General features: G+C 42.0%; 1 protein-coding gene across 1 annotated transcript; it reads right to left on the reverse strand.

The window, feature by feature from the left end:
* Positions 1 to 9793: 9793 nt before the first annotated feature.
* On the reverse strand, positions 9794 to 27215 carry PLCXD2 (phosphatidylinositol specific phospholipase C X domain containing 2). Its single transcript, XM_062512006.1, has 4 exons — positions 27092 to 27215; positions 13797 to 14257; positions 12362 to 12603; positions 9794 to 9950 (listed from the first exon to the last, which is right to left on the reverse strand). Exons 1-4 carry the CDS (start codon positions 27207 to 27209, stop codon positions 9794 to 9796), a joined length of 978 nt encoding a protein of 325 aa, XP_062367990.1. The 5' UTR covers positions 27210 to 27215.
* Between the last annotated feature and the right edge of the window lie 84 nt (positions 27216 to 27299).

A 27299-nucleotide genomic window follows, 5' to 3' on the forward strand; every position in this document is an offset into this window, starting at 1 on the left:
TTCTTCCTAGCATCTAAGGCAAACTTGCTAGCAATTTCAAGTCATTATCCCCTTGTCCTGTCACTACATGTTCTTGTAGAAAGTCCCTCCCCATCTCTTGTAGATTCCCTACAAGTACTGGAAGACCACAATTAGGCCACCCCAAACCTTCTTGTTTCCAGGCTGAACAACCCCAATTCTCTCTCCCCATCTCACACTACCAGAACTCTTTCCAAAACCAGTACTGTGTAAACAAGTAATTACCTGGTAGGAATTTCTAGGACCCTCCAAATTACATAGACTCTGCTAGTGTAAACTAGCAGCCTTGCTCTTCCTTTGTTGACATATTTCAGGAAACCTACACTAAGTTTTGGATTCATTCTGGATCTAAATGCCTGGAAGGACATGTCTGGCTTCAAGGGTTTTTGCCAGCATTGCGCATGCCTGCCCAGTGAACATACCCAGCAGATGGGGGGAAAACCAGCCTTGAGAAATATGAGTTCATCCCTCCCTATACATGGTTGGGGTGTGCAGCAAAGGAGGTGAGACAGCCTGGTGAGACCGCCTGTGTCACTGATCCTCAGACAACCTTGTTAGTAAGGGCAATTGTCAAGACAGATTGATGGAGGCCCAGAAGGGGATTATCTTTGCACTACACACTTTTTTATTTTTTGTTTTGGCAATGACCAAAGCACATTTTCCAGCATTATCCACTATCACACAGGATGAGTTGGCTGCTTCTAATGCTTCAGAGTTCAAGTCATGATTCTTCAAGAAAAGCAGAAATAAAGAACCAAAACTGCTGGCCTGTGAGATATTTAGGCTAAAATACTACCAGTCGTTATTTTTCTCAGGAGACATGCCTGGCACATATTTTACTTGCTGCCACCGTAGCCTTTCAAAAGATGCAATCTCGAAACATATTGAGCATATTTGCAAGTATGGAACTGCATTTAATGTATCAAATGAACTTTGTACTGGATGTGGTTCAAAGAGTGAACTCCATGTAATAATTTGTTCTGTCTCAAAAAAGTGTTCCAAACCAAGAGCTTTATTTTCTGTTCCAAAGGGCAAGTTACAGCACTATCACTGCTGCATACCTTTCCTCCTCCCTTTCCACTGCTCCAGCCTCTCTGGATGGTTTTTGTTTCTTTCCTGCATTCATGATTTTAGGTTTTGCAATTTCAAGCTGGAAGAAAACCCAGGAATACCAAAACCCAACCCTTTTCTCAGTTGCTATAAAAAAAAAGTGAATGTTCAGTAGAAAAAAAAAAAATCTATTTTTACCACCTTGAATTCTCATTTACACAAGCCTCACCAAATAAACAACGTGTTCTTCTCCACCTAATCTGCCAAAGGATGACTTTGATACAGGGAGAAACACCTCCTAGGCAGTGCTTTGTTCTCCCTTTCTTAGAGAATATTTGCAAGAAGCAACATGATAGAAATAACTCAGCTTTCAATTTCTTCTGTATTTCGCATTCACAAATATTGAGTCCAAGAGGAATTTAGTATTAGAGTTGCAAACATACCTGAAGTCCCACAGCATAAAGTGAGGGGCTGGGGGGACATGGCTGGGCCAGCCCTTTGCCTCAGCCCTCTGCTGAGCCACCCAAACAGCATCTGCACAAACCATATCAAAACATCCTCATGAATGTAACAGATGAAACAACAATGGTACCTGCAACTCTGATCAAACAGAAAATACCCCTTCAAAACCAAGCATGAGATACCACCTAGGCTTTGCACACACCAGCCAAGCTTTTATGCCATTTCACTGAAACTTGCAAGCCTTTGCATGAAGACAAACACATTGCCCAGCATCTCCTGAGCCACCAGAACCCTTTTAAAGGTTCATCCATCTGCCTCAATCACAAAAGGACAGTCTGTGTTGGCATTGTACCACACGTTTGCTGCTTTATGCAGCTACCAACTAAGATCCCTTGATGCTCTAGGGCCTAAGGTACTGCCCAAGTTTCTTTTGTTCTTTCACCAAGAAAATGCCCACTACAGATAAGGCAGCAGAAAGTTACCCTTGCACCAATTTTAGGTTAGAAGCAGGCTAAGAAATCGTATCTTGCAACAAATGGGGTTGTGTCCTACTTTTTAATTATAGAGAACAACAACAAAAAAAATCTCAAAGCAGACATGAGAAGCATTCACCTCTCTGAGATGAATTCACCTCTCAATTTACAGCCACTTGCAATTTAAGCCCACAGATTACGTTGGAAACTTTAATTCACAATTTTGGCCATGTAAGCAGTTCTGCCATGGGCACGCATTCGCACTGGTTGCTGAAAGGAAGAGTAGTAACTCCGAGGCCAAATTTTTGTTGAACCTGCAGATATAAATCCACACAGCTATGTGTACAACAGTAGCTTCTCCCTTGAGCAGACTCTGCACAATTCCAAAGTTCTTCCCCCAACGTATTTTTATTTCTACTGCAGATAAGAGATCTACATTAAAGAACAAAAAAAAAAAAAAAAAAAAAACAAGCCTTTTTCTATCTAAGCAAATTTTGCTTTTAATTTAAACAAATCCCCAAACTGAAGGAAATACAATCACACTGAAAATCAACTTAATAGCTTATCCAGACAACAACTTACCTGTTAATGATCCTGGTCACACTCACCATCTTTTCCAGAAGAATCCACTTGGTCTTGATTTCGGGCAGTACCACAATCAACTGAGAGGATCAAACCCTGATCCCAAAGAGCAGCTGGGCTCATGAACCAGCAGTAGCTCAAAAATCACTTGGTTCCTTTTCCCAGCATCTGCTCATCCAAGAGCATGACAAACAGACTCCCCCCCCCCCCCCCCCACCCCCTTAGTACATTTAAATTGGAGAGAGGCTTTTTGGTCAAATGCTCTTCTAGTCTAATGCAAGTGCCTGGTGTGTCACCTAACTGATGAGAAGAATCAGTGACATTACCATTACTCAGCTCCAGAGCCTGCCAGCATTTTGCTCACCTTCCAGCTAGATGTGGAACAAGAGCTGCTGGCAGCATACACCCGGCTCGAAACTGGCTATCCTTCAGACAGCATGGAGGAGTTTATCCTCCACAGCTAAAAAAACCTGCAGGCAGGTTCAGCAGCATCCCCTAAGAGGTAAATAGTAAAACACATGCAATTCAGGAATGATTCTATTTGAACAGCTAATCACAGGTTTGTGGCAACAGCGAAACTCAGTAAAAAGGGCATGCATAAATTTGTCACAGAACATGCTTCTAGTTTTTACAGTCTCATTGCATACTTCAAAATAACAATTTACTTCATGCATATATGTGCATGTATATACATGTGTGACTTTGTCCAGCATTGCTAAAGGCACACAGACTGAAAAAAAACCCCAAATCCATAAAATCCCCTGGGGATGCAATATGATGAAATCCTGCTCACTTGTGCACCTGAAGACCCCTCTAAGGTACATAATTTTCCTGGCCTGGGGAGACAGTATATGGGGGTAGGAGGTAGAAGCCACAGTGCCACTCCAAGCTATTTAACCATCAACTTTTTACACACTGGCTTCTTATTCCTGTCACTTTAGATTCGTGCTGCATAGGTATATGGTGATAGAACTAGTGGCACACTCCCTGCCTACAGCCCATTGCAAACATTACTGACACCAATGGTTAGGTTTGTGTGAGTCACTGCTAATGAAGGCTAGTTTGCAAACACCTACTTCGAGGTCTGAGACAACAGGTAGTAATTAAGCTCAGAACTTCCAGCCTTAACTTTGGGATTTAAAAAATAAATATCTACGGATAGCTCCCCCTCAGTCACCAGTGTCTGAGAACATGAGGGAATTAGGGCCATCCATTTTCTCCCTCTCCCCATTCCCAGTACTCCCACATCTTCAAGATGGGGATGCTCAAAGTAACCCAAAAGAAGTGTGTGTCTAATCTCACTGGGTTACAAGCATTTGACATGAGCCCAGGCTCCAGGAAACATTATCAGTGCTTTGTTTCCTGATCAAGTATTACAATGAAGTTTCACCACCTCTATTACAGCAGTAATGAGACTACATAGAAGTTGTACTTGCCTTCCAGGACAGAACTGGATCCATGGAGTAGCAAGCTTTTGTCCCAGTGCAGTCAGGCAAAGATGTTAGCTATGTATACACAAGTGCAAGCACACACTAATTTCTAATCACTTTGCACTACTACTTGCACTGAGAATTGCCAGCACATCCTAAAAATGAGGATGTTGTCTGGGGGGCTGCAGACCCAGGGGACACAAGTGCAACAAGATGTAGCACCTCAAAAGAATCCCAAACCAACCTTCAGTGACACCATTCTGCATCAAGAGAAGTTACTGAGTTCAAGTGATGTTAGCTGACTCTCAACAATAACCATGTATCAAAACAGTCAGCAGTACAGAACACACAGCAAAGATGATTGGCTCAAGTTGTCCTTTTTATTTTCAGGATTAAAACCCCCAATGATATAAAGCAGAAGAAACAGATGTAAACTCCAAATTTATCTGCAGTTCAGATGAGGCATCCTGGTTTCACAAAACTGATTCAGACAAGTGGATAAGCACAAACTGCAAAAAGAAGACAAACTGCACAAAATAAATACTGAGAATTGGTAACTTCTCTTCACCTGGTCTCTTCTGCACCCTTCCACAGTATAAATAAAAAAATATCCATCTGGAAAATACATTTGACATTGAAAAAAAAATCAAAGAACCATCTAAATTATTTTTATATAGGATGTGCTGATCAACACGTCTTTTAAAATTAAGAGTTCAATGCAGATGGTATGACAGGTCTAACAAAGGGTAAGAGAAGTACTGTTTAAATGGACAACACACAATGCATAAATCTTCAGGGATATAAAATATAAGCAGATTCAGTGCACAGTTCTAAAGTTGACATTCCTATTCCAGTTCCTACAATTAACAGTTTACTTGGTGAGACTTGTAGAGAAATAAATATGCATATAGAAGTAAACACACTTCAACAGAACAAATGTATTGAATTAGTGGGACTGATTATTTTTAATGCAAAATAGACTGATTTAACAACCTAAACCAAAGAGCTGATAGGATAACCAGTAAAGGTGCCATTAAGTAAATCACCATACTCTTACCACAGTTAGTCCTACATACATGTCCTTAGCATAAAATTTATTTGCTCTTCACCATATGCTTTGGCTCTTCTACCCATCTGTAGAGCTAAAAAACAACACTGGAATAAGAACTTGTCAAAGAAGAAAAAAAAAAAACAACCATCTTTTTCCCTGCCAAAAGGACTGCATTCAGACCTATCTAGACTTCAAATAATTTTTTAGTCAGTTCTGCTTCCCACATTAGATGATTTCTGTGCTTTAAAAAGCACTGAAATTTGCCTGAAGTTTTGTCCCAAACAGTGGTCCTCTGACCAAAAAATTAGCTTATTAGAGACTGGCAACTGTGTGTTCAGGTCAAGATGAAAGTCTTATGAAAACAGCATATGGATGTCATATTAAATACTGCATATTCAAATAAAACTCAAGTCACACACACTCAGTCAGACTTCCATAGGCAACCCAATTCTACATCAAAATATCCATGTCCCCTACCTAAACCCTAGTCTTCTAAATAATGCCTCAATGATCTGACACCTGAGACAAGCACGCAAAGAAAGTATTTCCAAAGGCTTAGCCAGATGAGAACAGATGAGCATCCTGGCAGAAGCCAAAAATCCCTGCTCAAAAGTGTTTTTTGACCTTACAGTTCTTTTTGAACGCCAACATTCAGTTAAGTCAGTACCAACAACAGCAAAACCCAGCATGTGTTAGGAGCGAAGACACCATTTCCCTCTTATTCTTTCTTCCAAAGTGGCTGTTTAACAGAAAAGAGGCTTTCTTGCAGTCAGCATCTCTACTCTGAATCACAGAATTGTTAAGCTTGGACATGAACATCAAGTCCATCACTGCTGTTTTCCTTACTACATTATATCCTCAAGTGCCATAGCCACACATTTCTGAACACTTACAGATATGGTGACTCTGCTATTCCCCTATGCAGTTCAATATATGATGACAGTAGTCCTCAAGTAAAAGCCAACAGATTGTCAGTCTGCAAAATATAGTACTAACTTTTTTTTTTTTCCCCACATGCAGGACACAATAAGAGGCTAAAAACTCTAAGATGCTCCATTAACAAACATCTACTACTTCCCATCAGGGACACACAGAGGTCTACTGTGCCTCAAATATGCCCTTAAACTGCACATAGCAGCAATCAGTGTGAGAAGAATGCCACCAGTGCACTTGGCATTCAGAAAATGCACATCAGGAAGAGAAACAACAGCCATAAAACAGTGTATAACTAACCTGAATCTGTAATAACAAACCATATGTGCAATTATTCAAGAACACGCAGTTTAAGTACTTTGCCTCAAGTAGCTGCTTGTTTTCTGGCTTCTCCTCTCCTAGCACCTACCAAATGGTCAAGAGGCCACAACAATTCTTCTGGGGAGGTTTTCTTCCCAGCCTGTTTAAAAGTGAACTCACCAGCTTTGGGGATACACAAGCAAGACTAAAACCACTGTGTTCGCCAGATGTGCATCTCCATCAACAGTAAGAACCCTCTGCCTTCTCCTGTGCCCATACCTATCTTTAATCACACATCCTGACTTGCAGGCTGTTATTTGCAGATCTCGGGGGCAAACTGCTCAGGGGTCAGACTTGGCCAAGCGCCCCAGTGTGCGCTGCAGCACTGTCACTCACCTGCCAGACCTGCTCCACTCTGCTGCCCAGAACTGGGCTAAGCACTGCCACACCTTCCATGTGAGCACTGGATACAAACTACTGCCCCACTTCCTTGATCCTCCCTTCCTGCCCAGCTCACCCTTTAATTTTGTAGTGCTGGAAAATAAATCCAGAGCCTAAAGTCCAAGCCTCGATGAGCTCCATTTTGCAAAGCATGAGGGAAGTCTGAATATATTCTGGTGTTGAGTAAGCAAGATAAGCCCATTATATGGATAGTTTTTCTCTGTGTAACAGAGTAGATGAAAGGTAGTTCATGTTGCTTAGGATGGTTTCAGACAACCTTAAGGCCAATTCTAAACAGCAGCATGAACACTGCCCAGAGTAACCAAGGGAAATATGTCACAGCCGAGTGTTACCTGCCAATTGCCCAACTCACCATTTAAGACTGTCAGGTTCCCCACATTGGAAGCATAGCACCAAGCACTGCTCTGAAATGACACAAAAGTCTCTTCTGACAGACCAAACTTACAGAAATGTTTTCCCCAACACACATACTTAATACTTATTAATACCAAATTTATTTTCCATTTCTTTTTCCTCTGCTAACACTCTTAATATCCAGCATGTTTAAAGAGGCAAGAACTAACAGCAAATGTTAGAGAGACTTCTGAGTTTGCACTTAGAATGTCTAACCAAAGCCCTGAGTCCATCCCATCACTATTCAAATAAATACAGCAGAAAGACTAATAACAGTAATTACTGTGCACACACAATACAAGTATTGGTTAAACCAAATAAATCTCCTTTGAGGCAGATACATATATATAATACAAAACATATTAAGGGTCAAATACAAGTATCATACTTCACCTTGCTTTGTCTTCTGGTTCTGCAGGGTACCTTGCAAATGTATTATTTCTGCCTCACTGGCATTCAAGCCACATTAAAGAATCACAGAATATTCTGGGCTGGAAGGAACCCAGAAGGACTGTGAATCCAGCTCTTAAATGAATGGCCCATACAGGGATCAAAGCCCCAACCATGGTGTTAACACCCAACAGAGCTCTGAGCACCAAGACAATTTGCACAAGAAAACCACTGAAACCAAATCCACATGGAGTTTCAGTTGGTGCCATGAGTAAAGCAAACAAAATTCAGTTAAGGAAAATCCAGGTATTTTAAATAAACTTGCAGACTGAACAGAACTGTTCAAAATAGGTGCTGACAGTTTCATCAACAAGAATACCAAATCAAATAAAAACCTTCTGCTGTGGTTTTCAAAGGAAGTATTAAACTAGAAATTTGAACACAGTTCCCAAACTAATTTTTATGAGTTGTCCCCTGTCACTGATACACAAGTGGAAAGGAAAAACACAGTGAGTGATAGGCACTTCCCCCACCCCCAACTCCTTTCAAGAAATGATTCAGTTAAAAAAATTCAAAGAACTCTAATGAAAGCCATGCAAACAACAGATAAATCAGATTACAGTCTGCTCTGAACTCGGCCAAGGTTCACATGGAAGGTTTGAAAACCTTTACATTTCTCCTGAGTTGTGACAAGCAAACAAAGAAGGCTGGGATTTTTCACAGCTGTCAGACCATGATGGCAGATACAGGACAAAACAAAATAAATAATAAATCTGGAGATTAATTTTCCTTTGAATTAAATACATATAAATACAATAATTCTATAACAAATAATCTTGGAGATAAATACAAATTCATGATCAGTGAAAAATTAGTGCACTAACAGTTGTTTCAGGAAGACTATTGAGCAGGGAAATATCTGCTAATCAGTCCCTTTTGTGCTTTTTTTAAAAAAATTAAACAATTGAGATAAGTCAGACCATAGGATATTATCAGCTAGCAAATTAAATGCTGGTAAGTACCAACACATGATTGCATTGGTTTAAACATATACAGTCACATTTCATTGTGAACCAGCACAAAAATTAGTATGACCAAAGAAAGAGACAGTAACACCCATCTGTGCTTGTGGGATTATTGCTTACTCTGTCACAATCAGGTGAAGCCTGGAGAAATTTCTCCCTTAACAGGTGTGGCTCTCTGTCTACAAGCACAGCTTTCAGGTCTGACTGCAGAATTCACTGTCCCATCACAAATCACAGTGATTCAATATCTGGGCTTTGAGCACTTCCTGTCAGCTCCAGCTCTGAGTGTCAAGCAAGCCCCCACTTGGCTCACCTCCTTCCAGAAAAGGCTGCCTGGGTGAGAGACTTTCCCCAAAGAAAATCTGATGGTTTAAAAACCCCCAAGTGACCAACAGGGAAAAGAGAAAAGTTATGCTGTAGTTTCCTAAATGTCCAGGAATTCAGGAAAACAAATGTTTCCCTTACATCACAGGAAACAGGAATTCAGACTTGAGTTAAAATCCTCAGAATTTGAAGACTGAAATAGTCTCCAAATTAATGCAAAAAGATAGACACTTAAACACAGTTGCAATTAATGTATTGAAACAATAAAGTAAAATAAAGAGGTCAAGAAGAAAGATTGTGCCAAGTCTTCACCTCTCAGGCCCACAGGACAGTTTGGATATTTAACACACTGTTAACATCTTCCCCCAAAACAACAGCAATAGTCTCTTCAAGTAAGTCAGAGGTAGTGTCTAAAACAGCATAATGAACACAGCAGCAGCCTCCAGCTGAGCCCAGCTATGCCAGAGATGGCCCAAAAACAGTGCCACCCCAGCCAGCCTGGTCACACTGCCATGGGATCAGCATCAAGCCCTGGCCATGGGAAGGGGGCAGGATGCACACACAGGGGCGCTGGCAGCACGGTCACCAGGGAAATGTGCACCACAAAGGGGTACATCTGCTCCAAAAGCCATCCCCTGTCGGCAGCAGATGTGTGCACAGCTCAGCCAGACAGAGCACACACAGACAGACCGACCAGCAGCACTCACACAGCACTCAGCTCACTCAGGTCCACACGACTCCAGGAGAAGGGACCTGGATGTACAGATGTTTAACCACGTTCCCTCTAGGAAACATTTTTCATAAAGAGAGATTACAATAGGTTTCACTTGACAAGTAAAACATTTAGCATCGTTCAATGATGTCCACTAAAGAGCACAAGTGGGACACAGCAATCAGGATTTAAGTTGCAGATTCATCCTCTTCCAAAAGGAGGTCGTTCAGTGCAATAACTGTAGCAGCAAAGTCAACCAGCTCCACAAAGTCAGATGTAATTATGTTAACACCCATAACACCAGGCTTCTGTGCTTTCACCCAATTCAAAATCATCGGCAGGTTCCTAAAGAAATTGAAATAAAGGAAATTAAACACTTTAAAAGAGGCACTTTTCTCTACATACTCTACTCATTTTAAACACAACACATGCTGTTTACAAAATATATTATCTCATATTTGTGATCAGAGCCTGGCTGTCACCCTAGATGCAACTGGCTGATGAGATGAATGCTTAACACAGCACATGGTCATTAGCTATCAAACAAACATATTGGTCAGTCATCAATCCAAACTAGCAGGCATACAAAACTCCTCTATATTCACTGGGCAGTCTGTGCTTCAGGATTTAACACTGCACTACAATTTTCTCCACTGTGGTTTGTTTTCACCCAAGCACACTTTCAAGTGAAACACTCAATTTCACAGCAGACTAGTGTGACACAAAGCAAGGCTATACCTGGCCCAAGATGCTCCATTGCCCCTCTCTGCCTCAGGGTGGGCAGCAAATAAGTTGTTGGAGGCAGTGCATTGCATTTCTCCTGAACCAGGTTCCTGACTCACTGAGAGCAATGGGGTCAGGGAAACCAAACCTAGAACGAAGTTTTCAGCTCTACAGGGGTTGAACATCCTGCTATATACATCACTATAACTGGATAAAGGAGAGGTGTGTCATGAACTGAATTAAATTGAGTTAGAAATTCTACCATGGAGAGAAACTTCAAGTAATTTCTTGGACACAGTGCAAATCAGGAGTCTGCACCAGCCTTATTGCACTCTAACATGAAACACCACGCTTTTCAGCAGTTAGACACATGGCTAAATATGCTAGCATTATTTAAATTAGTGCTGTAACATGTATACATTATTTGAGAAGATTGTAGGCTAGCAAATTAGCTAACAGGATGAAGAGAAAAAAGCAAACCCAAAAACCTAAAAACCACTCTACTCCTGATATATCAGTAAAATAAAAAAACCACTTATCAAGAACTATGAGTGAAGGAAGAATTACTGCCAGGGGACACAGACTTCAGCCAGCTAAGTGTGACTCGTTGCAAGTCTTTAGCAAGAGCTTGAGAACACTTAAATAATCAAATTCAGGGAAAAATTTCCATACAAAGCAGGCAGGCATCTACATAAAATTGCAAAGACAGCTTTGCATATCAGCTAGTTGGTGCAAATACACACAAGCCCTCATGCTTATGCAAACAGCAGCACCTACGTGCAACTTTCGGTTTAGCTGCAAACAAGAGGTAAAGGATGAGGGAAAGCGATGGACTGCGGGCAGGCTTCCCGCTCGCAGGGGCTTGGAGCACAGATCTGCGCCAGGGGGAAGAGCTGCTCGCCCGTCCCAGGAAAGGCGAGGATCCCTCGGCAGTTTCGGCCCAGGAATTCCGCCCGGCCTTGGCGCTCGCGGGCCCGCAGCGCCCCCTGGTGCCGAGCCCGGCGCCGACAGCAGCGGCGTTTGACCGGGCTGTGCCGGGCTAACACCTCCCTACAGGAACGGGACTGAGAACTCCGGGATTTACACCTCACCTGCGATTTCCTTACTCACGGAAACACTGAACGGTCTTGGTTGGAAAGGACCTTAAATACCGCATCGCTTTCCAACAGCGCCTGCCGTTTGCAGGGACACCTTCCACTAGACCAGGTTGGTCAGAACCCGACCCAACCTGGCCTTGAACACTTCCAGGTGATGGGGCATCCACAACTTCTCCAGGCAACCTGTACCAGGGCCCCACCACTCTCACAGTAAAGAACTCCCTTCTAATATCCAAGAGGACTTCTACAGTACTGGCAATTTTTAACGAACGGGAGACAAGGTATACATAAAATACACCATATGGAACTATCCTGGTCATGCTGCTAAAGCTATCAAAAATCAGTGGCACTCTGTGCTAATCAAAACAAAACCCTCTTATAGGAAAATTGATTGCACAGTAGTATTAAAGCCAAATGGTGAATAATCTAATTTTTGGAAACCAGCACACACACCCCCCCCCCAAAAAAAAAAAAAAAAAATACAAGGTAAAATACTGGCCAGAGATTTATGACCTAGGACATTACTGAAATTACTGAGATATTTGTATGAACAAATGTAAAACTTGGTCCAGAAATAAGCAATTTTCCTCTGTGGCACAAGATTTCTTTCACCTCCCCCCTAAATTCAACTTCAGCCAGCTTGAAATGAATTATTAGTGTGAAGCCACACATCCATCCTACATTTTACAAAACCATACCACTTTCAGAAAAAGTTCCAGTTACCAGGAAACACACATATACCCTGTTACTTCATTATTTGCACTAATTCTTTATTTTTAATGACTGCAAATCTCTCCCGTGAACAACAGTACTGAGCAAAACTTCATGCTTTCAGCAAGCCTAAGCAAACATTTCCTAGTTTCTTGCTTGCTCAGTGCCTCTTTCAACACGAGACATGTCAAGTCAAGAACAGAGAAAATCGAGACAAGTCCTTACCTATGAACAAGTGTGTTCTTTAGACCACGGATTAGATGCCGTGCAATCGTTTTCACTCGAGGTGTGAGAATTGCTTGAGACACATGGAAAGTCCCATAACGACTTCGTTCCCCAAGTGTGGTCTCCAGAAACTGTAGCAGTTTGTGCACATTAGTTGTATTAGCCCATGGTGCTGGAATTTTATAACCTGGCCACAGGAAGGGATATTCCTGATACAAAGGGTGGTGGTAAAATATGAGAACCTAACAGAACAAACAAGAAAAACAACCCAACATTAAAAAAACAAAACAAAAAACACTATTACTATATTTTTATTTGAACAGGCTGCTGCATTGGTTTATGTTCATACAGTACTGTTGTAGCTAGCATAGCAGTGAAGAGGACCAACCAAAAATGTTGCTCGTGAGTCATGAGTGTCGGTATATTTGTTGCACTAGTGCCAAAGGAGATGGAGATCATTTTGTTCAGCTTGGAGAACAGGATTGCTTCAGGCTTTATGGGTCACCAGTTTAAAATTACAAAGTTGCCTCTGTCATTTAAAGAGCTCACCTTAAATACATTGCAATTTCTTACTGCCAGAATATACCTATAACTGTAATTGAGGTTAAGGATTTTGGCAGTCTTGCCATCTTCTGAATACCTCCTGCTAAGAGAGTAAAGTGTGCTGGGCTGATTGGCACAACTGACATACTGGCATCATGCTCACACTTGCTGCATGAGAAATCAAAGCCAGTCCTGCTGTCAGCAAAACTGTCAAGTCCAAAGTTAATATTTTATACCTTGTAAGGTGATTCTCTACAGCTCAGAGGCTTTTTACTACCACCCATATTTACACGAGATTCATCTTGAACCCTAGCATTGGCAGCATCAGTTCAGAACAATTCTTCAAAGCCTCATTTCCAGTTTAGTAATTATTTGCTGCTGCTGAAACTCTTTTCTGTTCTCAGTTTTTGTATACCGATGGGAGCAGTTACCACAGAGAAGAGGCATTAACCTCACCTCTGCAGATCTGGAGGGCTGCAGAGGAGGTAAGAAATTCAGTCCATACCTTAGCCATGCTAAAGCTTATATGCTTCTCACTGTCAAGAAAGACAACAGTTCATCAAATCCTCACCAACACAAGTCTGCTCTACATGCCCTTCCAGAAGAGAAAACCCTTTGTGAGGAGCACAAAGCTCCAAGGACGCTATAGTTTAATTATTTAACAAACGGTTTTGGGAGCAGGACAGACTGGTCACACCATGGATGAGCAGATATACAGCTGCATGTAAATGGAGGAAAACATGCACACTACATAGAGGAGGCCCTAGTAGGCTTTAACTTGACCATCAGCAGCATCCTTGGTCCAATACCTGTGAGTGGGAGCTACACCCAGCTTGTCCCTTTAAAATCTTAACATTTTGGGTTTGAAAAACATTAAACATCCTTTCCCTACCTGGTGTTTCTTCTCCCACATGTACAGTAATGTCACGTATTCTACACATTCAACACAACAAAGTTTGGATTCAAATGCTGAGTGGATCCTGTTGATCAAGAAGTGGTGATGGCTGTCATCCATGGCATAGAAATGATTGAAATCCAAGAAGATTACTTCCTTAGGGTGCTGCTCAAGAAAACTATTCATCTCCTTCAGCCCATCCCATACTTTGATGCCAAACAAGCCATGTATGAAGTAAGTCTCTTTTCCTATTTCCCCAGGTTTGGAAGATACACGAAGATCAAAGTAGCGGATCCCACCTTCCAGCTGCTCTTTGAAAGTCAAATTTTGAGTCACTGACCATTTCTTCATGATCTTTCTAACCAAGGGAATTCTGGCCAAACGTTTGATGGCTGTTGCTTGGTCTGGTCCCACAGGAGATTTGTCATCAACCCAGTAGCTGAAAGAATCATGTGATCCTAGAAAAAAAAACAAGAAAAATTAATTTTAGGAAAAGTGACTCTCCCAAAACACATATACCCCTGTGCCCTGAAAACTGAATGAAGTACTACATGTATGACAGGGGTGGAGAAGTGTTATGCTCACATGTGAGTCTTTCAAACTATCCTTTACACCTTACTTCTCCCTGACAGTTTAACAAGAGTTAAGATTAAGGTTCTTAGTTTGAACGGCTTTCTTGCATGAGCTCCCAATTTCAAGGCTCTCTGAACACCACAAAAACATTTGTGGTAAAGGGAAACTTCCTTTTAACCTTCTTTCATTCCTTCCTTTATGAACTACAAATCAACCCCCAAAGCTTCCCCAGAACCTGGTACATGACTGATCTAGGATGAGACTCCAGATTCATTTTAAGAATCTGAGACTTTATTTCTACCTGGTAAATCCAACCCTAACCTTATGCACCAAACATCTCGGACCAGGTATCTTTATTCATGTAATGGACTGGAGGATCTGCACCTGCACATGCCTTACCAGCACACCTCCTCACATTAGCCTCGAGATAACTCCAAAATAAAAGTTTCAGAGTCAATTAACTATCCCTATCTTAGCCAAGTCAGTAACAGAACAAAGAGTGAAAAGGCAGTGTAACTTGGTCTGCACTGTACCAGAACAGCACAAAGCAAAGGCAGAAGCTGTTTCACCACAGACCGAGGTTTACCAGGGATTTCTAATCATTTCCACCAGGCACCAGCAACCTAGCCATGAAGTTGCAGCTGCTCCAGGCTCACCTTCCTTGTGAAGTTCCAGCCAGCAAAAACACTACTAGGAGCTCTAATAGCCCTTGATACCCTTTGTATACCTTGATACCCTTTCAGGATAGGAGAAGAGAGTTTGCCCATTAAGCCAAACCCCACCTGCTACCTGTGGACCCATGTGCTGAAGCCCAGAGAAAGCATCTTCACCCAAGCAGCTCATTTTCCAGCTGCCCCAGGGTACAGTGACCCTGCACCATCCTGCTGGCACCCATGTTTTACATTCCTGCATGCCTGTCCCTGCTTCTAGGACTATGCTTTTCTCAAATTTCTTCCTCTACCTCAGTGTGCAACTCTTTAAAATACCAATTTGTCATAATCTCAAGATAGCATTTGAGGCATTCACAGTCTCCTTTATCCAAACCTTTTATTTGTGTACCAGTGCTCACTCGAACACTGACACATTTCCTGTGATGCAAGATCAGAGCTACAAACAAGATTATGATCTCAAATGGATTATCTTGTCGGCATTTTTAATCCAGATGAAAGAACAGACAGTGCATAAACTAAACATCACTTCTCAATAACCTCAAATGCACTCCGCTTCCAAGGATTTCAAATAGCTCAAAACCAGTGAACAGGTCGTGTGAAGGTTAGTTTTCAAGCTTTACAGATGAACACTAAAAAACTAATTTTATCAACTCTCCATGAATTCTTTACAGCATACGTATAAGAGGGTCTCTGTTATGGCTTTCCAGACAGAAGTGAGAAGTGCCAAAGATGCCAGCTTCAGCAGCTTTTTAGTACCTGTCCCAGTAAACCACATCACAGTGGCTGTCAGTTGTGGAGCGACACCCAGATTTTCTTTTTCCCCGCATCTCCAAACATAACCCTGGAACAAACATCTAGTGAAGACATATCAGAAGCCATATGATGCTTCAAACTACAGTTTACAGATATTTGAGTTTCATCTAGCTCCCTGTACAGCAGAAAGAGTCATTCATGTTTCTGCAATATTTGGAAAGTAGACTTTAATCACAAGATGCTTGTCTTCTACATTGGAATTAATAGCTCTGAATGAAGAAATTTTTCATTTGGTTGTGGTTTTCATTCAGTTTTTGCCTAGTTCTTAATTCTATCAATTTTTATTTTTTCTTCTGTTTAGGTCACAATAGAAGACTGTGTAACATCACAGAATAATGACACAAATATTTTCATTTTAACTAAGACAGTACAGAAGCTTTGAGACCTATAGGAGTCACTTGCACCATTGTGATCCCTCAGACTGATAAACCTGCCTTACAAAGGAATGAGCATTTTATCTGGCCACTAATACATTGTTGCCACCTCAGAGTTGTCTAAGTAAATCTCAACCAAAAAACAACTTGTTTTCCTAATTCTGATCATTCACTTTATAGCTATAAAAGTCTTTCCTTTGCAGTTTGTCACTTACAAGGTGCTTTTAAGGATACAAAGAGCAAATTGTCTCCCTGCACTATCACAAATCAAGTTCTATTTATAGCCCAGCACTATGAAGCAATATATTAAAAAAGTCAGCACATTGCAACTTTTTCAACATATAGTTTAAAAACTGCACTCCTTAACAGCAAGCTGAACTATGTGTGACATTCTTCTATAGTTAGGAAAGATCCCATTAACTCCTGCTCCATGGTTCTACTAAAAGCCTAGGAAATTTAGCTTCCCTTCTACATCAAAAACAACATGTGTACCTAGATATAACCAAGCAGTACACGAGTTGGAGCATGTGCAAAAATATATCCTCCTTTTCACCGTTGGTAACACATCACATGCTAGGAGGGCAGGGGAGCATCACCAATTCTGTCATCATTCTGATAGATACTGAGGCTGGAAAGACAGCCAAAGTTCAATTAGATCTTCAGTGGTCATTTAAAGAGGCCAGCCATCAATATCTAGGCCCACAGTATCTTGAATCTGATTAGAAGAAAAAAACCTAAACTGAAACCCTGCAGCAACAGCACTGAATACTTGTGGGGCTGTGGGGGTAACAGCAAGGTAAAGACCACATAATCCACTAGGCCCTTCTTTAATTTAAGATCACTGTGATATACTACCAGCTCAGGCACTGCCTTTTAATATAGCTTAGCTGCAACGTTAAGTACATGCTAAGCTGATTGCATCAGAATGTCAAAATAATCCCTGCTCTCCTTTGCTCTATCCCTAAACTCATACAAAGTCTTGCCATTCTGTTGCTATGGCAGGAGCCAAGCTGGTTGCTAATATATGTAATACAGCATGATTTCTTTTTGAAAAAGCATAGCCTAAACCAACCAAATCCGTAAAACTTCGAAGGCAAAGGGCAGAGGCTACACCGCAAGAATGGAGTGGACCAGCCCCATTTTGTCAGGAGCTCAGTGTAAGAGCTGCTAAGCAGATTCTCAATTCATGTCTAACACAAGGATGTGTGCACTGCCCAGTGACAGCAGCAAAGCTGGCAGTTCCTGGACAGAGCAAGAACCACAAAACTCTCATAGCAACATACGCTATGAAGTCTTTTCCATGTGTAAAAAATCCCTCACCATCTGTTGTTCACCACACAAATAATGTGCATTGCCTCAAATTATGCTGAGTACTTTTCTTGGGAAAAAAACCCCTCAATTATTGAAGCAAGACATTTCACATGATAATTAACAACTTACATATAAATAATACCCTATTCAGTAAAGCTATTCCTTAAACCTGCTGATTGTGGAGCAAGCAACAAAATTAGTTATTTACAACATCCACCTCCCGCTGAAGTCAAAAGGCAGAGAAAAGCTAAGAAATTGTGTCTTCATTGTCCTTTAGGTAAGGAGAAACCAGAACCCCAGCCTGAAGTGCCTCAACAGCATGCTCCTGCACGTGCAGGACATGGATTTACTGTAGATGAGACTGGATTAGCGTTCAGACTGCAAACCTTACTGAGCTGCTCTAGTGACATGGCATCAGCCTGGTGTTCAGCCCTCCCCAAAACCAAGTCAGGCACAGAAAATACAATGAAGAGATGATGATTTGACAATTGCGTCCAATGGAGTAAAGATGTGCAGCAAGAAAAAAGAAGTATTAAATTTTATCATGAAAGAGGCCGCATACTCAAAGACAAAAATTAGGGAACTACTAATCAGCTGGCAGCTTTATTTCAGTTTCATTTCTTTCATCTGACAAAGACTGGCAGCTTCAAGGAAAGACATGCCATCAAATGCTCAGATATTTAACTATCAAAGGCTGTGTTATAGTTAAGATAGTATTACTTTGGTACCTTCCAGATGCCAGACTTAAAATTATGGATAGACCTCCTAATTTTATCCCAGTAATTGCAACTGTGGACTAAATTTCATTCATATCTTTAAACATCCTTTTTTTCTGCTTATACTAATTCCCTGAGTTAATTTACATTAAACAGTTCACTTTTCAATTCTATTTATATATTAAAAAGACTGTATTGCACTGTTCAGGATGACATTTTGGTGAAGCCCTTGTGCTAACTGTTAAACAGCAGCCTTTAATCATCACATCTGCAGTAAAACCTAACTACCCAGTGTGTTTATTTGTAATGCTACTTACTCACAGATAGTCAAAGTAACCCATGGTGGAACTGAAACAAATGACACTTAACAGAATGTTATCAAGCCTCCAATGTCAACAAATACCAGCAATAGCTCTTCATTCTCATGACCAGTGACAGGACTCAAGGAAACAGCACAAATCTGAGGCTTACATTGGATCTTGGGAAAAGGCTCTTCACCCATATGGTGGTTGAACACTGGGATAGGGAAGTGGTCACAGCACCAAGCCCATCCAAGTTCAAGGAGCGTTTGGACAATGCTCTCAGGCACAGGGTGTGACTCCTGGGGGTCTCCTGTGCAGGGCCAGGAGTCGGACTTGATTATCCTGTGGGCCCCTTCCAACTCAGCATACTCTATGATTCTATATAATTTGGTAGTATCTTTTGTTTCCATATAATTCTTCCTGCGAATACAGTTGCAGCAAAGGGACAGGGATTAGCAACATGCCACCAGCCCCTTGTAAATTTATCTTCATGGAACACTGAACATATGACTATACAGCATGCAAAGCACAGAGATCTTCCAACACAGAACACTACCTGTGCACTGCCAATCACTTGAAAGCAGGACAAACTCTTGGGTTTTTCTGGATATAAGTATGTCTCCTAGCATATTGCAAGCCTTCCTGGTTCCAAGGCTGTGGACTAGTCAAGAAGCAGCAGCCCAAGACACTTTCTGCAAACATTTAGCCAACCAAGAAGCAATACATGAAAGCACAAGGGCAGATGAGAGTGCTGTCAGTTAAGCCTAAATATATCTGAATAAACTGGACTGACCTTTACATGAATAGAACACTAACAGGACGAAAATTGCAAGAAAAAAAATGTTTAACATAACATGAAAGTAAGAGGCAAGGTAAAAAAAAAAAAAAACCCATACATCTCCCTTAAAAACATTACAGGGTCATGCTTTATGACCCAAGAACCATCCCAACTGCAGTGGCACTAAACTTCTTAGCACCAGCTTTGCTCTTTAGACAAAGTACATTCCCCACCCATCACAAACCACTGCACATGACACAGCACAGCAGGAATTACGCAGCTAAAATGGGCAGAAGAACAGTAACCAAGTTCCAAAAACACAGGATGTAAGTGCTATTGAGCCAAGGCCATCCCACTAGTGTTCTTTTAAACCGGATGTCCTGTGTGGGCCAAAACTGAGGGAAAAACAGGATAAGCAAAAGTGCCTCTCAAAGTCTAGAAGTCCTCAGGATTCAGGTCATTAACAACCCAGATTTTCTTATTAGAAGATTAACATCTTAAAAGTTCATCACTAATGACAAGCAATTCAAATAGCTCATACTAGCTTGTCCAGCAAAAGGACATGAGGCAGAAATAAACATCCTATTGACAATCAGTTATCTAAAACTATAGAGATTAGTATATTTTAAGAAACCTACAAGAATCCTTTAGATATTCTTAATGCAGTCCCACTAAGCAAGAGAAACCCTAGTACAGACCAAATCCTCTTAGGAAAACTCCCTCTCTCTGTCCAAGAACTACTCTTATGTCCCTCATTGCCCCTTTCAGGCAGTGCAATGGGCTGCAAGAGCTTAAAGACAACCTAAAAATGTCAGACACAATGTCACAGTAGCTTGCTTTTCTTTCCAGCCAGAAGACATTCTTTTGGCACTGGCTGGAGTTGCCATTGAAGTTCAAGGTCATCTAACAATGATTTCCCATTTGTCAACAATTTCAGTTGTCTGCAATGGAAACGCAAGGAAGACACAATGCCTCTACTATTTCAAAGCCTGACTGGATCCACACACTCAAAAAGGAAAAAACCCTTCAGCTTAGAGTCCTAAACTCCTCTTTTGTGACCACTCAGAACTGAGTGGACCAAGGGTACATGCTCGTCTGAGAAGGCTCTAGAGAAATTTTTATTACATGGCACTTTTTCTCTTTTAGCAACTTTGCTGGAAAAGCAGGCAAACTTTCACAACATGGGAGGAGAGCAACAACCATTTATGTCAACGTTATGACTAGTTTTCGTCATTTGAAGTAAAACTTTGGCATGTTCTGCACTCATCATTTACATCTCTCCCTAGAAATTAATGAACAGACAAGCTGAAGACACTTTACCAGACTCATATACCAGAGACACTTAGGTCTGGTAGGGTACAGATACTTAAAGTAGTCAGGTACTCTAGGGTACAGATTTTAATAAGTAACAGGAAGAACATTTTTCCAGATTAAAAAAAAATAGGACCTTCATATATTGTCTGAAGAAAATTTTGTACCATTTCAAGAGTAATTAGGTTTTGACTAAACAGATGACAGCTCTTTAAAAAGAGAAGCCCTAGGGACTGGCTTTTTCGGGGAACTCCTGCACAGACCCACTGTCTGCCAGGCCAGTTCCTCACAGAGGGACACACAAAAGGAATACTTGGTTACTTAGGAATCGTGGAACAAATCCATCAAATGCTCTCAACAGTATAACAGTCCAAATAGTTTAATAGCCTCTAAAAGTATTTGAGAGTTGCTGTTACAATCAAATAGCCTACCAACATAATAACTTGTCTTTTCAGAAAATTCTACATTTACAAGTCACACTCAACATCACTATACTTATGTAGGTACTTTCTTCTAGTGGTTACCACCTGATTCATTGGTAGATGGAAACTAACTTGAGAAGGAAAATAAAGCTTGGTGAATCAAAACAAACCTTATTTCTTCCCTTTGAGCTTCAACCCAACAGATGGCCAGTTCAGCTGATTCAATGATCCTTTTAATTACAACTCCAAAGGAATACTGTTCAGGACGAGGACGCAGCCTCAAGGTCACTACCACTCCTCACAGTACTCACGTCCATAGCCCACATCAGCACAAGAACAAATAAACAAGAAAATAACAGCATTAGCAAGCTCAGCAGCTCACCTCAGGGTGATGCAAACAAAGAAAAACCACCCAATCCAGTCAGAGCCTAGTGGCCAGCTCTCAACTGGACAGCGCTGCTGCTGCTTCTTTTCAGAACCATTCTGGTTCTGCTTGTCCAACTCCAAGGCAAGCTCATGGGGCTTTTGGGGAACAGTTGCACTGTCAGGATAGCAGAGCTGGCCAGTTAGTGGATGGGAAGATGGGATCCTGTACAGAAGATGCTCAGTGCCCCACCACCTGCAGGGGTTCCTCATGAACCAGGCACATGAGGACAGTCACCCTACTGTACCAACTCAGTCACTCACAGCAGGTTATCAACACAGGAAACACCTCTCCATGCCTTCTGTCCCCCCTTTAAGCTGAACCATGGGCTTGGTCAGCAAGGCTGCTCCTTGATAAGACTGCTTCTAGCTATATTTGCAAAGCTTTGTTTTCCAGGAATGATGATTCCCTAGTACTTTGATCATTTAAATCAAAATCAGGAGGCTTCTTACTGAGGCTCTCGAGATGAACTTCTCAAAGAAGGGCAGAAACAGTGGCACACTGTACTGTGGCAAGTTTTGGGCTAGTCACTCTGACACTACCATGAATAAACTATGGAAAGTAATTATATTAAAAATTGGAAGTCAAGTGTGTGTCATAGAGGGGAATTAGGCAGCTTGACTATGCTATAGGTCAGAGCAGCAAAGATTTACTATTTTAGGAGAGCAAGGACACATCTCTCCTCAGGGATCAGTCAAGTTGAAGACACTTTACCTACTGCTCTGAGTCTCCAGTATGGTCTTGTTCTGGCCATATTCAGGTCAATATGATTTTCTCTGTTAAAAAAACCCAATGTTTCTGGAACTGAAAACCCCATTTTTTTTCCTGTCAGCCCTGCCTACCTACAACCCAGCATCCCACAGGAAACTCCTCAGCAGCTGTCCCACCTGATGCTGACAGGAATGGCTTCACATTCCAAATGCTCTGCATGACTCAGAAATGAGATTCTAGCCTTCCACATGCTTTCAGAGGAAGCAGGAACACAGCAGCTGGGATCACTAGAAGATGACAGAAGAGGTGTACAGGTACACCACCAGAAGCCAGAGGTGGAGAGCTGTTCCACCTCTCCCTGGAAGGGCAGCCTGCCCAGCCTGCACATTTCACAGCAGCAGAGCACTCTGCTGTGTGTGACACTTGGCTCTAGATGTACCAGTGGCTGAAAAACTGACTTCTGGGGGACAAAGCTTCCTTACTATTTCAAATCACCCTTCAATATACCAAGTTTGACCTACAACACAAACACCTTTACTTCAAAATTTTAAAAACGAAATCTTACACTTTAGGAGAAAATCACTGGTGTAAGTTAGTTTCCTCCCCCCCCCCCCCCAGTGTAATACTTCAAAGTGCTAAAGTAAAACATTTTACTTTTCCTGACTTTTCCTTCTTTTAACTCTCTTCTCCAGTGACTCCTATCAAACAACTTAGTTCAGATTCAAACTAATTGTTTCCCAACTAAGCTTTGTTTTCTTTCACATAGTTTGGCTGAAACAAAGGCTATTAGTAAAAACAATCACCCATTTAGTCTACATAACAGCCCTTCCACCTGTTGTTCTTTCCTGTCTGTATCTACAGTGCCATGACACATCAGGTTTACCTTTGTGTTCCCCTGGGACACCTACACAGTCCAGCACCCACGCTAGGGCTTGCCCAACCCTGTGAGCAGCTGTTGCAAGCAGCTTTTCTGACAAGAACCACTTTTCAAAAATAAAAAAATCCCTCTAAACCATCATCACCACAAAAACCTTCCCACTAAGTTAGCTTGGGGAACACACTCATTTGTATTTGGAGAGGGAGAGAATGAAAGGCAGGGGACAAAAGACTTGATTACCCTACTTTATTTACAAAAGGGCACCCATAACTCCTCTGGGTGCTCCTGCAAGCAGCAGTGGATCTCTACCTAAGCCATCATGTGTTTTCTCGGGAAGACAAAGAAAGAAAATTAGCAGCATGGCAAAACTCACAGCTAGCTATCCTAACCAAAAACTGGGAAGCAATGAAGGGATACGGATTGATCCAAAACTCCAAGTATACCTGTTACATCATGGCTCTTACATACTCCAAGTTGGAATAGTCCAGACAGGATTAAGTAAATGGATTATTACCAAGACCCAAAGGAAAACAGAACAGCCTGCTCTTCTCCTCATGACATTTATCTAGCACCTTGGAGGCTGCAGTAATGAAACACTCAACAAACAAGCACTGATAGCTGACAATGAACATCTGCTAGACTGCCTTGCTGTCTCAAACCAAAAGGCATGAGCTTATCACTACCTCCCACAGTGGAGACTAAGAGTTTCACCTGTTCTAATACAAATATTCATGTAAAAGTTTGATGAAACAGGAAAATGGTGCCATACCTTTAGATGCAGAGACTTCAGACTCTAGCACCAAGGTAATCAAGATACTTGCCTTTCTAAAAATTTCTGTAGCATTACAGACTGGACATACCATGGTGCTATCAACTACCAGGATTCAAGTACAAGCAAGGAACAACTAGGCTCTCCAGCTAATTCTCTAAATAGCTGATTTACTTTGAAAGCTGATCAGTGAGAACATTTCAGATTTTTGTGTTCCATTTCTACATGGTGAAATAAGAAAAGTAACAGATACAGATCAAAAGATGACCAAGGAAAGCAGTGAATATCACAGTTGTGATTTCATTAAAATTCTTTAATGTAAACCAGCTTGAGATTAAACAAGCACTATTACAATACCCTACCAAGGGTCACGTCCACAATCAAAATGTTTAAGGGTTCTTTTTAAAACCCACATCCAAAGAGGATTACTGGAATATAATTAAGAGAAAACCCTCTAGACTTTCACACAAGGTCACTACTTGTTGAGGGTAGTTATTTTTGCTGACTGTATTGCATGCTTCTAAAGTTGATGACATTTTAGTTACTGGATATTTGGCAATTTTTCATTGCAAAAGATCCCTCCTCTCATGTCACTGCACAGGACACCTCATCTTTTCCTTGCATATGACTATATTGGTTTAGCATTTTAGCTAGAGTTTTTCCCAACAGAAGTAACAGAAAAGCCCAAACGTGGGAACTGATCACATGCAAGCTTTGGAGAAGGGCTTTAACTTTTTCTAAGTTTCTATTGATTTTAAGCAGAGTTAAATAATAATGTAAAAACCCCATATACCTCATGAACACCCATCTTCAACATTATTTGCTTGCTACCAATTGGTTCTAAGGCCTGAGGAAAGAATTACATTCTCTACCATCAGGTAAGATGTTTCACACCATTATTTAATAACTCATGGATTCATAGAATAAAGCAATTTTAAAAGGACCCCACAGAAGTCACACATACCTTTTCTAAAGCCAGTGAAAACAAGCAGCTCCAAATTCTAAGAAGACATCTTGGGCAGTATACAAGGGAGTTTTGCACTCACAGCAGTACATAATAAATTAAATCCAAGAAGTTTCTTTTGTGTGTACACTCTCAATTCTTTCACTTTAAGTAGCCGCACGATACCATCATTTTGTTCTTTTCTTAAAAAAAGGTAAAATTATTTAAATGCTGCAATTCTTCAAAGTACAAAACATACAAAACAACAATTTCATGATTTTGAGTGCTGATTTTATTTCAAGTTAAAAAAAAAAACTTAAGAAGCTCCACCTCTGTTCCTATGTACAAAGGATGACAAGGAGTGTGGGGGTAAAACAAACTCCCCAGATCAAAACCAGTCGAGTCCATCATTCCAGGGGAGAAAACAAATGCATCCCAAGATGGACAAAAGCAGGCCACACACAGGCATTAAGCACAGACAAAACTGCTTTTCATCCATCCTTTCATCTCTGTTTCGAAGGTAACAGTGGTCTCCATTGCTATTCAGCATCTGCAAAGATTCCTCAACTGCAACCTGTATTGCACGATGCTAGGAACAAACCCCTGGCTCTCAAAAAGGTCTCTCTGTCAAGCACAACACCAAAACCCGACTTCAGCAAAATAATCACTGGACTAAAACAACAATAATAAAAAATGACCAAAATCTACCCAAAATATATTTTGCCTGCATGCAGGTTGAATGAAATATGTATCTACAGGGAAGTGGTGGTGAGATACACCAGTCTTGATCACAAATAAACACGTAGTGCAAGCATTTTTTTTAAAAACCAACCATGGCATTACTGAAACAACCACTCTCTTACTTGGTTTCTCTGCTGCAACACTGGTTGCACGATGTTGGCAAGTGACAGCAGCATTGCACCTAATGCAATCTAAATCATAACATTCTGCATGGTTTCACAGCCTTTTAGTCGGTACAACAATAAGAAGTTGATTTATGAGTTCACTAAAACTGAGAAGCCCTTCTTTATCAGAAGTCTGCTGGAATTTGAGTTTTATGCGAACATGAAATTTCCTTTCTGTCTCACTTCCCTGTTCAATAGATTAGGGTCACATAAAACGTTTCTGCTACTGTCAGGACAGGAAAGGGCACCATTTTTGATTGAAACCTGGCATTTTAACTGTTCTGATTCAAGTAACACAGCAGGCAGTGCATGGGAGGTGCACAGCCCTTTCTCTACATGCTTCACGGACATTTGAGCAGGTAGAGAAGCGGCAATGTTGCCTCAGACACAAAAACTTACTCTGTTACTAGGAAAGTATCTCTGAACGTCTGCTATATAGAACCAGACTCAATTAGCTTGGAAGACTCCGCTGAAATCACAGAGTCCAACCAAAGCCCTAACACCCCCTTGCCAGCTGGACAGCGGCACTGAGCACTACATCCAGTCTTTCCCTAAAGATCTCCAGGGACCGTGACTCCACCACCTCCCTGGGCAGCCCCATACAATGTCCAACCACCCTTCCTGTGAAGAAACTCCTCCTAAAGCCCATCCTGAACCTCCCCAGGCACGGCTTGAGACCGTATGTGTGCTACAACACATATCCAAAACTCTAGCGACAAGCCAAAGCACCGAAATGGGAACCAAGCCTCTACCAGAGCGTAACATCCAGCATCAGAAGGAGCTACAGAAACCACCCCTAAATCCTTCTCTATTGACATTTGCAAGAAGAGTATTTTTCGCCCTTTACAGACAGAAAATCAGCCTAAGTAAATTTCAGGTCATCTACTGTCGTCATAAGTTTATCAATCCGTAAACCAGGCTATAAAAGACATACGATATAATGGTCTGGGTTGGCAGGGAGCCTGAAGATCACCGAGTTCCAAGGCCCCTGACGTGAGCAGAACACTTTTCAGCAGAGGAGGCCGCTCAGAGCCCCATCTCGGCAGACCTTCCCCTTCCAGACAAACCTCCAGCTGCTGGGACCGCGCAGCCCTGAGCCTTCCTCCCTACCCGACTTCAGCCTTGCCTGAAGTACCTGCAAACGCCCCGGAGGGCCGCCAGCGGTCACAGCGACCTTTTCTACAGGCAGGGAAAGCAACAGGTCAGTGGTTGGAGTCTTACAGGGGTATTTACGGGAGATTAAGCCCTCCATTCTCTGCTGCCATGGACAGGGGCTCCTCTCAGCCCCAGCACCCGCCTCAGCACTTCGCTACCGGGGACGCGACGCCGAGGCGGCTCCCCCACCACCGCCCGGGCAGCCCCGGCCCCGCACACCCCGTCCCGCCGCCCTACCCGGGATGGCGAGGTTGGAGAGCGGCAGGGAGCGCAGTGCGGGGGGCAGCGAGCCCATCCAGTCGGCGTTGCCGTCGGCCATGGCGCCCACGGCGCCGCCGCGCCGTCGCTCCCTCATGGCGGGCGGGCTGCCGGGCCGGCACCGCCGGGCCGGCGCTGGCACCCGCCGACCCTTATGTAACCGGCGTGACGTCACGGGGCACGGCGG

The sequence above is a fragment of the Cinclus cinclus genome, chromosome 2 (assembly GCF_963662255.1).
Source record: "Cinclus cinclus chromosome 2, bCinCin1.1, whole genome shotgun sequence".
Lineage (NCBI taxonomy): Eukaryota > Metazoa > Chordata > Aves > Passeriformes > Cinclidae > Cinclus > Cinclus cinclus.

Excerpts from the sequence above, each read along its gene's own strand:
- PLCXD2 (XM_062512006.1), bottom strand. The coding sequence starts at position 27,209 with ATGAGGGAGCGACGGCGCGGCGGCGCCGTGGGCGCCATGGCCGACGGC. Across the intron at positions 14,258-27,091 it reads CTCCAACCTCGCCATCCCGG|GATCACATGATTCTTTCAGC; the intron begins GTAGGGCGGCGG and ends TTTTTTTTCTAG. Across the intron at positions 12,604-13,796 it reads TGTGGGAGAAGAAACACCAG|GTTCTCATATTTTACCACCA; the intron begins GTAGGGAAAGGA and ends TTGTTCTGTTAG.